Source organism: Bacillus rossius, chromosome 1, assembly GCF_032445375.1.
Source record: "Bacillus rossius redtenbacheri isolate Brsri chromosome 1, Brsri_v3, whole genome shotgun sequence".
Taxonomy (NCBI): domain Eukaryota; kingdom Metazoa; phylum Arthropoda; class Insecta; order Phasmatodea; family Bacillidae; genus Bacillus; species Bacillus rossius.
In genome coordinates, this window is record NC_086330.1 from 154,549,266 (window position 1) to 154,563,637 (window position 14,372).

Below are 14,372 nucleotides of genomic sequence, written 5' to 3' on the forward strand. Positions count from 1 at the left end.
TACTGTTACTGTTATTTTTTCAACTGCGAACCCAGCCTTATTTCGGTCGCGTACGCATGGCACAACAGCCAATGAGAGAAGAGCAGGGTGCTTTTTTGGCGGGACTAGAAATATGTATATATTTACTAACCATATTGTGGTAAGAAAATGTCGAGATAATAATAGTACTATCGTTATTTTGAAAGTTAATATGTTTATTTACTAACACTGCAAACAGATGTCGCATAGTTCGCGAAATTTCATTGGCTGAAATTAACAGTAAGAATTCAATTGTGAACCAATTTCGCAGTTCGCACAGGTCGTGTGCATGGCTTGCTATGCACTCGCTTAATTTTTTTAATTGTGAACCCAGCCTTATCCACATAACCACCTTTTTCTCATTTAAAAAACATTATCCACAAGTAAAATGGTTTACTATCGGAACCAATCCAACAACGTACCGGAAACGGAATTTGTGTTGTTTTTAATTTGACTGTTCAGAAAAGCGGAATGAATGTTTGTTTTTGTTTATTAGTGGGTATTAGTTATGGAAAATACAAAAAAATGTTTGTTATTGTGCATAAATAGTACTCATGATCCTATAATTTTACCTCACGGGAAAGAAGTTATTATTGGAAGAAGTGTGGAGACTAAAATTTCTGATAAGAGATGTTCCAAACAACAAGGTTAATTTATTTGCTTAATTAAGGAAAACGTTTTAAGTTTTCGCATTTGTAGGATTCAAAAAATTAATTTGTTAGAGGCTAAACGAAATTGTAATTGATACAATTGGCTCCTATTTTTTTTTACTTATAAAAAGGAAATTGCATCACACATTTGATTGGGTTTTGCAAATTCACTAGCATGACTGCACTTTTCGATGAAAAATAAAAATCGTATAGATCTTGCTATATTACTTGTCTAGGCTTATAATTCAAAATAATACTCGAGAATTTGTATGCATTAGATAAAACTATAGATTGGCATACCTACAGTAATGGAGCGACTCACTTAGGAAAATATTTAATATCATAAATATAAATAGTGATAGCATCATTAAAATGGTGGTGCTTACATTACAACTCCTACATTCTTAACGTACAAGCAGGGGAATAATGAGAGTTTTGGGAGGGCCCAGTAATAATATTACAAATAATTTCATTCAAAAACTACTACCTTTCTGGTAATAAATAGACACTAGATTATTGGGATTCTAGTTTTCAGCTACACTATGACATGATTATCCAACATGCATTAGTGATGGCAGAAGGATTCTTTTGACCAAATCAATTAATTTTAACCAGGTCCATGTAGTGATTCATTCAAAATATTTGTTAATTTTGTTCTTTTAGTTCTGAGCACGGAATGTGCCACTTGACTTATCAAGAGTCATAACTATTTCACCCTTTCGAGTATTAGTTACGTCTTTGTGCCTGGCTGGTTATTGTAATCTGCTCGGTTTGGATAGCAGAAATTGTAGATGTCTAACTGTATGCTGACTTACAAAAATATTTACTGCTATTTGCTTTAAGTGTTACGTGCCTTTTTAAATATATAATTTTGGAGCATTTGTAAATATGATCACATTGATGATTTCTTTTTACTTGTGTCTGAGCACGATTAACCCAGGTAATGTTGTGGTGGGAAGCTGCAGTGTACCTGCGGTTTTCATGACAGGTTGATTGTGTGATGGTTTACCATTTCTTTCCGTGAAAGAAATTGTGCAACATCCAGTTCTGGACCTGGGTGGAAAGTTTTTCTTTTCCTGACCCGGCAGAGAATAAAATTTGTACCTATAGTTCTCCGACCAGGAGCTTGACACACTGAGTAAACTGGTCAGATATAATAATTACATTATATAATGACATATTAGTGAATGTTTGCAAAATTATATCAATATTTGTATAAGTTCAACAGCTGATGACAATTATTATAATTTTATCTGATACACATTGTTAAATAAACTTATTTTCTAAGCTATTTTTCTTTATATATTATTTATTTGTCATTCAATAAACAAAAACGTAAACATATAAGCAACAACTAAACAACATTGTCATAGGACCATTTTAGAAAGCCATTACAAGAAATGTTAAGTAGGTAATTACCCCAGATATAGTAAGTGTGGTGCACATTTATTATGTTCCTGAATTTGTTAGTTCGTATGGTTTGTTATTTTTTTTATTTCCAAAGTTTGTGTATGTGATAAAGATATTCCAAGGAACTACTTAACAGTTGACATTGTCAGGTGTAGATACTTTTCATGTTGCCCTATTTTATTTTATCAGGTAACATTTGCTCTTGTGTATAAGTGCACACTACAATTACTAATTACTCTGACTCCTGACATCATGAGTCATTTCACAAACAAATCCAAGAAATGAATGAGACTGGCCATGTGGCCGGTTCTTGTCTTGTACTCTCTGCGTTTTACATTCTTCTGACTCTCAAAGAACCAATTCTTTACATCATGAACGAATCACATGATTCCATTCTCAAGATTTGTTTATTTTGAACAAATTAACAAGCGACATATCACTACTACTCACCACACTGTGAACTACATTCGGGGTGTCCACTTTCTGGAAAGTTAAAGAAAATCGGGATGTTAGAAATGGTCAGGGAAAGTCAGGGAATTTACATGAAATTGTAGAAAATTCACTGAAATTTCTCAGTGATAATAATTTGAATGGAAAATATACACTCCAATTTGAAATCAAAAATAAAAGTATTTTTTCCCCAAATGGTGTTTTAGTGCATAGTCAAACACTCTTTAAAATGGCATAGCAAGGTTCTGTTTGAAATAAAGAAAATGGAGAGAGTACAATAACAGCCATGGGGTTGGTGGATGATGGTTTTTCCTCATTTTTTTTTCTTCATAAAAATAAAAAAATAGGTGAAATAATTTAAATAAAATTAGTCAGGGAAATTTTTTACAGATTTGTGTGGACACCCGGACATTCCTAATATTCCTATAACATATGACTTGATCATTTTAGTTGGCCTTGTATCACTCTAACAAGCACATTCTTCAAACCGCACTTTTATGGCATCATTTTATTTTCCTCTTGTTTCATGTCGCAGACCATTACTTTGCAAATACATCTTGAATAGATTGGTATACAAAAGCTAACTATATACATGATATAAATTTTAATGTTGTAACTACCTTTAGTAAATATTGTATGAGAGTGTGTTGTCTACATCATAAAATTTGTAAGTTTTTGTTAGTTATTTTATCTTTGAAGTGGTAATGTCTAAACTAAGCAAACATTTTCAAAACCAACAAAATTCCCAAACTATAAACATCATGTAAAAATAAGTTTTCCAATTTATAAAGTAATTTATTGTATAAGAAGTGTACTAAATGCCAGTAACATTTGCTTGCTTGACAGTGTCTTCCCTAGGACTGGCAGCCAAATGCATGTTTCTTGGTTATTGTGTTGAGGTTGGTTGTATCTGGAGTGTTGTGTGTGTTTGCAGTGAGCCTGACAGCAGACAAGGACAAGTCCGAGGTATTGGTTAAGCAGGTCGGCCAGAACGGCTCTGGTATCAACGGCCTGCTGATGAGGAAGGGTGAAGCATACACGTTGCAACACGGCGACAGGCTTGAAGTGTTGCTCGGCCAGTACATCCACACTGTGGAGTTTGACCCGGCGCCACCAGACAGCAAGGCTCACCGTGGAGCTGGAGTAAAGAGATCTCTTGGCGAGAATGGTGCAGCAAAGAGGAAGTGTGATAGTCCACCTGCGACCACAATCCCTACCCCAAGTGAAAACTGCATTGATGAGAAAAATAAACCATGTCCAGAAGATAGATGGGAAAACATTGATAATGGCAATCTTCTTATCTTTACATCAAAAGGTGTAGAAGGGCGTTCTAAGGTATACCTGATTTTTTATTGGATAATATTCTAGGGTAGGTACTCATCCAAAAAAATGAATGTCCAAAAATGGTTTTTTGAATACTAGTTGTCCTAGACAACCTAAAACAAAACAATTAACACCAATTTACAATATTTTTAATGTAGCTTACTTTCCATAACGTAACCATTCATTCAATCATTTAGCACTATTTTAATTGAAGCTCACCTAACCTAACCTAACCAAGTGTTCAATCAGTTTTATAGTATTTTAAATTGTAGCTAACATAATCCACCCAACTGTACAAAATGTTAAACTTCTGGTGAACTACTTGAAATGTTATTATGCTGTTTTGCATAATTATGAAATATAATTAGGGGAACTATAAATAAATTTTTCAGAACATACCTATGTTTACTTTTTTTTCTCTAGAAAATTACACTTTAATGATGATTCTGTGTTTGTGTTATCCCACAGAAGTTACTTATATATTTATTTGTTTTATTTTGGCTCTTTTTCTCACAGAAGAGCCCTTAGCATTTTTTTTTATTATTACTTCTTGGAGTGGGTTTTTGAACTAACTAAACGATCAGTGGCTGGTTCTGAGTATTGCGCAGTGTCTGACTTCTGTTTCTGAGCATTCATGCCTCTTCCACATATGCATCTGGCAATGTGAATTGTAAATAACAAAATGTAAGTGCAGTCAAAATCTTGAATAGCTGGCTAGGGCTGTCGTTCAAGACTGTTGATTGTAACAGCAGTGGCAACACCTTGCTTTAGTCTTGTTAACTGCATCCAGAGAATTTATATTTCTGTATTTGAAAAAAAAATAACTGCACTATTTAAATACTTGGAAAGGCTAGTCAATTGAGACCTCACAAAGCTAGGTAGCTGTTAATTTTTATTTTAAAATGTGGTGTGGCATACTATACCTCGTCTTCCGTTGTCAGTTTTCAGTAGTTAACTTCTAAGCTGAGTTTTCACATTGTTATTTTGTTAGTGACCATGATTTCATATTTTACAAATTATGCTATTGTACAACTATTTCAATTATAGACATTAAAAGTACTATATATTTTATAAATATATAAATCATAGGTAGTTACGTGTGTTGTGTGTAAAGATAGAAATTCTTATTGGTTAATTTTGTGAGCTTTAGTTTGAATTATATTTCAATATAGTGTATGATGTTATTTTGGTGTTAAATAAATATCTTGGCTATATAATAATGGTTCCTCAGTGGTCAGTATATTTATGGAGTGATACTTTTTTTTTTGTTATGAATCAGAAAAATAATTAATTCTGTTCCTGTCTAGTTTACCTAATGTCGCCACTCAAAGGAAGTGTTTAGTCACACTGCTGTTTAGAGAAGTGAGCCGGAAAAATGTTTTTGGAAAAATGTAACCACTTATTTTCCTGAAAATTTTATTTTTTACCATTACCAACATAGATTTACATAATTTATGATAGGTTTGCATACGTTATACAATAATTTCTTTTCTGCAGATTGGTAGGTACTGTTTAGAAGACAAGTTTTAGTTTCTACAAGTTGATAGAGGGTGACATTGGTCCTACATTACTAATGATAAGTTAGCCATTAGGTGGTAAATAAATATAAAAATTTGTTTAAATTTGTTCTGTTTGCATAAAAATGCTGATAAAATTTATTTGTATGTATTTTGTGAAACTATAATTTGGAAAATTTCCTGTTACCGAAATTTTTTTTTCTTATTTGGGTACGTGGCTCTGGGCTATAGAACACGTCAAGTCATGCATTGCTATTTACATGAATAGAAAAAAAATATAAACATGTTTATTTCCTTAAAATACAATACATAGTATACACGTCTAGAAAAATTACTGTACAGTGTATACATAATAATGGTAGAATGAAGTAGAGGTAATGGCCAGAATATGCCATGGTGTCGGCAGATCGCAGCGTACGACCTGGACGGCACCCTGATCAGCACCAAGTCGGGGCGGGTGTTCCCCAAGGACACGGACGACTGGCAGATACTGCACCCCGAGGTGCCGGGCAAGCTGAAGGAGCTGTGGGCCGCCGGCCACAAGGTGGTGCTGCTGACCAACCAGGCGGGCATCGGCCGAGGCACGCTGAAGGCGGGCGACTTCAAGGGCAAGGTCTGCAAGGTGGCGGCCCGCCTGGGGGTGCCCCTCCAGGTGTTCGTCTCGGCCGGGAAGGGCGTCTACAGGAAGCCAGCCCCGGGCATGTGGAACACTTTGATACGGCAGGTACGTGCAGAGGACTCGGGTTACAATTCATGTTACCAAGAATATAAACATACAAATTTAAAATTGTATTTTAACTTCTTTTACAGTGTAATAGACATGTTAATTGATTCTCTTAGTGATTGTATGACTAGACTTTAACATCTTTTGGAGCCTGTAACTTCTAAACCAGTCCAAACCACAAATTAAACAGTTTTTGATGAATAAAAGTATTATTTACAGGGTGTCTACTGACCCTGGAAAACTATGTAAAACCTGGAAAAATCAGGGAATATTGTAATCAGGGAATATTGTAATCAGGGAATAATCAGGGGAAAATCAGGAAATATTTTCAAAAATCAGGGAATTTTTGTTTGGTAGGTTGTAGTTGGCAATACTTTTTTGTTTATTGATCAGCTTGCATTGATGTAGCATCAAGTGTATCCCTCCCATTTTTATTTTTGAATGGCAAATAACGAACAGTTCCCACGTCCATTTTCTTTTATTTACCATCGGATTCGGAAGTGGCGTCATATCACGTGATACAAACTGGTTCAAGCTGGTCTGTTATCGTGCTGACGTGACGTGCTGCGGCATGTGCATCCCGCGCTCGGATTACACTGACAGGTGCATTTAATTTTAAGTAATTATGGATGCCCCCAACGTAAACTGGGCATTTTTGTTAGCTTTGAAAATACATATCACAGACACTTTTGGTGAAGATTCGCCATCGTTGCTATAAATTGGTAGCTGTGGGCTTCATACGGTCCATGGTGCTTTCAAAACTGAATTTTCTGCTACACAATGGGACGTTGTTATTTTTTTGAGGCACAGTTACTTTTTGTTTAAGCATGTACCTGCAAGGAGGGCAGATTACATTAGAATAACTAGATCAGAGCTTTTTCCCAAGAAATTTTGGGCAATCAGATGGTTAGAAAATACTGCAGTTGCTGAGCGTGCCATGAAAACGTTACCCCACCTAAAGAACTTTGTTAGTGAAGTTTCTATTTCATCTGTCTTTCAATGTAGGTAGTGGAAAGTGCTCTTGAAGATAATCTTCTAGAAGTAAAATTTACATTTTTCCACTCTTTGGCATCAGAGCTGGAATTGTTTCTTACAATGTTCCAAAGAAATTTGTTAGTGAAGTTTCTATTTCATCTGTCTTTCAATGTACTGAAAAATGCTCTTGAAGATAATCTTGTAGAAGTAAAATTTACATTCTTCTACTCTTTGGCATCAGAGCTGGCATTGTTTCTTACAATGTTCCAAAGTGAAGCACCCATGGCACCTTTTCTGTATGATTCACTGGTAGACATTTTATTAGCTTTGGCAGGAAAGTTTGTGAAACCAGAAGTACTGAAGAGCTTTAGGGAAAAACACAATGTATCTCGATTGGATGTAGATAACCAGGAAAACCTATTGACTGCTAACAATATCAAGTTGGGTTATGCAGTACGCCATGCCATCAAGAAAGAGAAAGTACCAGAAAAGTCTGTACTGTTACTGAAAAATGATGTTAGGACTTGTCCAAAGGTTATGGTAAAAAAACTTCAAGAAAAAAGTCCCCTAAAGTACAAACTTACCAAAGGAATTTCCTGCTTATGTCCGTCTATGGCTTTAAATTCGGGTGTGAGGAAACAGCGTGTGAAGTACAGTTTAGAATTTTGTCTTCGAAACAGGTGGCTATCAGGACAAGAAGCTGATAACATTGAGTGATCATATCAGTTGGTATGTTCCTCGCAAGATTCTGAAGCACTGGTCTCGTCTTTTTCTCGAGAAGATGGGCGCCTTGATCACTTGTGGATGCTCATTCTTAAGGCACATACAGTAGTTGCCAAAACAGGCCTTCTAAAGTTTGTGAGGATGATGATGGAAATGCATCATTGGAAAGAGGATTTTCAGTGAATTCTAATCTGCTGACTGAAAACTTGCAGGAAGAAACACTGATTGCACAAAGACAAGAGTATGACTTTGTTCAACGTTCTGGAGATGTAGAGCATGTTGATATCATCAAGTCCATGTTACAGTATGTAAGAAATGCTAGTTGTAGGCGTAAGGAAGCCCTGCAAACAAAACAAAAAGGAAAGGAAGCTACAGACAAGAAGAAGGCAGAAAAAAGAAGAGTTGAAGAGGAGATCAAGGCATTGCAGTTTAAGAAGGCTTGAGTGTTGGATTTGGCTTGTTCTGAAGCAAGTGCTATAGATGCAAAAGTTGAGTCACTGCGAAATTGACGGGAGCTTCCTTTACTAATGTTCTTTGCAAAAGTAAGTGTGTGAAATATTTGTAGCAGCATGTTTTATTTGCCATCAATTGAGTCACTTTGGCGACATCTAGAAGAAGGTAATATTTTTACAAATTTAAGTAAGTTGAAATACTTCGAAACCCATCAATGTATTGTTATGCAGTTTTTTCAGTTTCGTGGAATGTCGTAATTGTGTTAAAGAAAACCTGGAAAAATTCAGTTTTAGACCTGGAAAACCTGGAAAAATCAGGGAATTTCATTTACTAGATCTGGTAGACACCCTGTATTTAGCGAAAGCCAAAATCTTTGTTATCTGGTCTTTGTTTTGAGAAATTTTATCTTGAATTGAGCAAAAATGGAATATTTTTAAACTTTGAGGACTTAAAAAAGTAGCAAGTCAACCCAGACTTTGCTCTAAATTACTCTTGCTATATTTATAATACAAACAATTGAATTGTGGTTTTTAAATATTTACCACCATTCCTATATATTTATGTACCTATTATCTCTAATGTTATCTTTATGTTTAAGAAAATCAGTACCTTCAGAAAAACAGTGGCTTATCAAAACTTCTATTAGCCCTTGGTTTTGCCTGAAGTTACAAATAAAATTGAGCCTACATGCAATATAATTGCTGATTAAAAAAAAGACAGATATTCGTGGGGTTACATGTATTAAAAAAATTAAATATTTATAATAGTCTAGTAATCATTTATTTGAATATATTTGACAATTTCATGTGGTATGACCCTCCTGTCAATCAAACTCTGGGATAGATCCTTATTACAAGTCAATTTAGGCTTCTTCGAATATTCTTTTTTTAATTGAAACTGAATTTTTAATTGAGTATCAAATTATTAATGAATGTTGAATATTTTTAAAATCAAATTTAATCACACAGTAAACTTTTTCTTAATGAAAAATTAATGCAAAATACAGTAAAATTAAAAAGAGGAATATATATATATATATATATATATATATATATATATATATATATATATATATATATATATATATATATATATATATATATATATATATATATATATATATATATATTGACGTCCCTCGGCTTCTGGTCCCCGTTTTCCCGTTGAAATAAATGTCCTGTTATGCCCGTACTGCCCTCGTCGGAGAGGTGTGGGTCCAGGCCAACGTGGCCGGGACCGGGAAAGGCGGGACCTGGAGGGAGAGTGAAGTGATTGCGAGGAATGTTGGTAGGTTGTCGCAAGCAGAACACGGCATTAACGAATTTCACGAGCCGTCTTTTATTAACGCTTATAAAGTCCTGCCGCAGCCTGGCGGAACCGTCGGAACAAGTGCCCTACCACGGCGACACGGACTCCCTGATGACGGGGCGGTTCTCAAATACGTTTCGGCGCGAATCGTAAAGTTTATTAATGCCAGGCTGACCCAGTGAGAAAGGGCCCGAAGACGGAGCGCTGTACATACGCGGCCCGTTACGTAATGTTCCGTGGACGGCGAAAAGTTCAGAGACTCGTAGCACCACGTTCGCGTTGTAGAAACTGCCCGCTAGACACGTCTCCCGATGACTCGTAAGTTAACAGTGCTAAGCTGATTCGCGGTGGCAGCTCAGCTGCCGTGACCGACTGCGGACTGAGCGAACGTTCAATCCCGAGCGCAACGTGCGCGGCTCGCGGAGTAACGAACACGTCTGTCTCCGCTCGAGACCAGGACGCGACTGACTCTCCCCGCTCGCCCGCGGGCCGGCGCCCGCGGGTGGCGGGGAGGGAGGGGAAAATCGGCCGGCGTGGGAGAGAGCTCCGTCCCGCGGCGCGCCAGGCTGCAATTACATACTATGGCGAAACACTTCAGAAAAAGTTATTGAATTATTTACAAAGACATACACGAGACATTAATTACACAGCGAACTTGCACAATAAATAATAAATAAAATAAGTTAATTACACACATTCAAATCCCTTAATCGTTCACAAATATATACACACTGAAATAAAAGATAAAGTCACATAGAAAAAACACTCGTTGGCATGCTAGGGCGCACGCGGGTGCGTCCCTGGCCGTCGCACACACTGGGGTTCACTGGGGGGGGAAAACAGGCCCCCTCAGGCCCGCGTCGGTGGCCAGGTACGGCCTCTGTATCTGGGAGGGTACGACGACTGTCGTCATATGCCCCCCCTCCCCCGAGGCCGTCCTGGCCCCCGACGCCGACCTAGACCGGCAGCCGCGTCCGCGTCCGGCCACTTGTCTGGTCGTCGGAGCTCGTCACGTCATTCCGTCCGGGTCGGGCAAACTGGGGCAGGAGCTGCATCACGCTGCAGCGTAAACCCCCGTCGGTCGTTTGTCTTACGTCTCGGGGTTTGCGCTGACTCCCCCACTCGTAGTCCCGGAGGTAGTGGGGGGCCGTCTTCTCACGCGTGGACCGGCGCAACGCCGGTCCCCTCCCCGCGTGAGCGGTCATCCTCGGCTCCCCGGAAGGCAAGTCCAGGACCACCTGCTGGGCCCTGTCGACATCGCCCTCCCCACTGAGGAGCCGGACTGTTACCCCGTCTGTCACGTCCTTGCTCACGTCCGTCCCCGTCACCCGCCGTTCCCAGGAGTGGACGTACCTCCGTCCACGTCTCTGGGTAGGCTCCGGCAACGTCACCACTGGTTCACTCAGGTCGACCAGGTCGCCCTGAGCAGTGTTGTCATGTGTTACGTCCTCGATGAGTGGTCCATCAGTGTCGTTGGCGTAGGCGCTGACGTCATCAGGCGGGAGCACCCGGTCCACGAAGCGCTCCAGCTCTGCCATGCTTGCGCCACGCGGACCCCTTCCGCCCCTTCTGACGGGCGTCCGTTCCCCGCCCCCTCTTGCCAGTTGCCAACCACCGTTCCCCTTTTGCTGTCCCCCCGTAGGAGGCTGAGTCGGTGTCGTCGTGGGGGCCCGTCCATGTGTCGTGCCCCAGGTGTCGTCGTCCCTGTCAACGTTCCTGCCAACCCCCCGCAGTGACTTGGGGTGGGCGTGTCCTCGTCGACGTCCCTGATCCGGCTCCGGTGGCGTCACCACGGGGTCACCGAGGTCGACCAGGACTCCTACTGCGACGTTGTCATCGGTCCTGTCCCGTGTGTCGTCGTCCCTGTCAACGTTCCTGCCCACCCCCCGCAGTGACCTGGGGTGGGCGTGTCCTCGTCGACGTCCCTGATCCGGCTCCGGTGGCGTCACCACGGGGTCACCGAGGTCGACCAGGACTCCTACTGCGACGTTGTCATCGGTCCTGTCCCGTGTGTCGTCGTCCCTGTCAACGTTCCTGCCCACCCCCCGCAGTGACCTGGGGTGGGCGTGTCCTCGTCGACGTCCCTGATCCGGCTCCGGTGGCGTCACCACAGGGTCACCGAGGTCGACCAGGACTCCTACTGCGACGTTGTCATCGGTCCTGTCCCGTGTGTCGTCGTCCCTGTCAACGTTCCTGCCCACCCCCCGCAGTGACCTGGGGTGGGCGTGTCCCCGTCGACGTCCCTGATCCGGCTCCGGTGGCGTCACCACGGGGTCACCGAGGTCGACCAGGACCCCTACTGCGACGTTGTCATCGGTCCTGTCCCGTGTGTCACCGTCCCCGTCAGCGTTCTCGCCTGCCACTCGCCGCGACCCGGGGTAGGCGTGTCCCCGTCGACGTCCCAGGTCCGGCTCCGGCGGTACCACCACAGGGGCGCCGAGGTCGGCCAGTACACCTTCGGTGACGTCATCCTCGGCCTCGTCACCGTCCACTGGTCCGCTGTCGTCGTGGTCGTACTCGTCGTGCGGGTCGCCTATCAGTCGAATGTCGTCCCTGTGCACCTTAGTTGTCCGTCCGTCGGCGCGACGCACGAGGTACGAGGTGGTGCCCAGTCTGTCTACGATCTCCTGTGGCCCCGCCCACTTAGGAGCCAGACTGGCGCAAAAGCCCCGCTCGCCAGCCGACAGGTGATGACACTTAACAAACACCTGCTGGCCAGGCTCTAGTCGTGCTGGGGGCTGGTGCGTCTGCGGCGTACGTCGAGTCAGGTAGTCAGCTTGGCGACGTCGGGCGTCTTCGCGCAGATCGTCCGTGGTCATGTCGTGCAAGTCGGGGGTTGCGCGCGCTTCCCCGGGCAGGGCGAGGTTCCGGCCCTGCACCAGTTCAGCGGGGGAATGGCCCGTGACCGCGTTCGTCCGACGGCGCAGGCAAAACAGCAGCGTCGGCAGGTGCAGGTCCCACTTGGTGTGGTCCTCGTCCAACCGGATGCGCAGCTGAGTTTTAATGTCCTGATTCCGCCTTTCGGTCGGATTCGCGCGCGGATGGTAGGTGGGCGTCGTGTGATGCTCCACCCCCCAACCCGCGCAGGACACTCGCCAGCTTCTCCCCGTGAACTGCACCCCGTTGTCCGTCAGCAGGACCGCGGGGTACCCGTATCGCGGGAAGAACTCGCGCTCGAGCAGGGCAATCACGGTGCCGGCTTTCACGTTCGGTACTGCGAACGCCTCCACCCAGCGGGTGAAGACATCCGTGACCACAACAATGAATCGCCGACCACGGGACGTGCGAGGATACGGCCCCATAATATCCACCGCCACAGTGTGGAAGGGATTCCGGGGCCGTCGTGGGACCTGCTGCTCCTTGCCGTCGGGTCGCCTGGACTTCCGCTCCTGGCAACGCAGGCAGGCCCGCACGTAGCGTCTCACTTCTGCCGCGTCGCCAGGCCAGCGGAACGTCCGTCTGACCTCACGCAGCGTCTGCTCCGCGCCCGGGTGTCCCGCCAGGGGGTGGTCATGCAGGTAGCTCAGGACCCAGCGCCTGGCCTCGGGCGGCACGTGGGTCCGCCACCCGCTCGACCTGTGAGCCCCCCTGGTCTGGAGCACCCCGTTCAGGCTCCGGCAGCCCGGTATCACCCCCTCCCCACACTCTGTCAGTCGGGTCCGGGTGTCGGGGTCCCGGAGTTGCGCCGCGTAGACCCACGCCAGCAGGTCAGTCATAGTCTCGGGTCGCGCGTCGGGTGCAGGAGCAGTGGGGCTTGTCAGCGCGTACAACGCGCACGGTCGCGGCACCGAGTCCTCTACCCCGCGCTCACGCTCAGGGAGGAGCACTTCCTCCCAGCCCTGGTCGTCGTGGAACTCATTCTCAGGGTCCGGATTCCGGGACAACTCGTCGGCCAACTGATTTTCACGTCCAGGAATGTGCTCGACCGTGAACGAGAATTCCTGGATCAGCATGGCCCACCGAGTGAACTTAGACTTCCGGCCCTGAGCGGAGTCCAACCAGCGGAGGCATTGGCTGTCGGTTCTCAGCGTGAATGAGCGGCCCTCGACGTGGTGACGGTACCTCTGTAGGGCCCAGACCACCGCAAGGCACTCTTGCTCATTCACGTGATACTTCCGCTCAGCCTGCCCAAACTTGGCACTGGCGTACTCGATCACGCGCCTCTCGCCCCGGTCATCCATCTGGTACAACACCGCCCCCATCCCCTCCTGACTCGCATCCGTCTGGATGAAGATGGGGCGGCTGGGCACCAGGCGTGAGAGCGTGTGACAGTTCCTGAACCGGCGCTTCACCTGTCGCAAGGCCTCGTCCGCGGCGGGGGTCCACCGGAACTTAGTCTTCGGCGACAGTAGGTCCGTCATCGGGGCCGTCACCGTGGCGAAGTCGGGGACGAAGGACCGCAGCCAGTTGAGCAGCCCCAGCAGCTTCTGGAGCTGCTTCCTGGTCTTCGGTGCCCCCTTTCCCTCTATAAGCTCCAACTGCTCAGGTCGGGGGCGGCACCCCTCCGCCGTCACTATGTGTCCTAGGAACTCTATTTCCGTGGCCCCAATGTGGCATTTCTTTGGGGCGCACGTCAGTCCGTGTCTGGCCATACGTTCTAGCACCAATGCCAGATGGTGCGCGTGTTCCTCCCACGTCCTGGACCAGATGATAACGTCGTCCAGATAGGCACTGGCGAACTCACCAATGTACCCATCCAGAACACGTACCATCAGGGCCTGGAACGTGGCAGGGGCGTCCATGAGACCAAACGGCATGGCGCAGAACTGGTAACGTCGACCGTCTGGTGCCGTAAATGCCGTCTTAGGGCGGTCCTCCAGA

General features: G+C 44.5%; 1 protein-coding gene across 6 annotated transcripts in view; it reads left to right on the forward strand.

Annotated features, from left to right (window-relative positions):
• Positions 1-445: 445 nt before the first annotated feature.
• LOC134546314 (uncharacterized protein F21D5.5) overlaps positions 446-14,372 on the forward strand; it is a 72,499-nt gene continuing 58,572 nt past the window's right edge. For 5 of the 6 annotated variants that reach the window (XM_063389048.1, XM_063389047.1, XM_063389046.1 and 2 more), the window contains exons 1-3: positions 456-665; positions 3,463-3,863; positions 5,775-6,092. In XM_063389048.1, coding sequence (XP_063245118.1) covers positions 527-665; positions 3,463-3,863; positions 5,775-6,092 — 858 coding nt within the window. In that variant the 5' untranslated portion in view covers positions 456-526. Of the gene's footprint in view, positions 666-3,462; positions 3,864-5,774; positions 6,093-14,372 lie in introns of all 6 variants that reach the window. The other variant, XM_063389051.1, reaches the window with a different exon arrangement.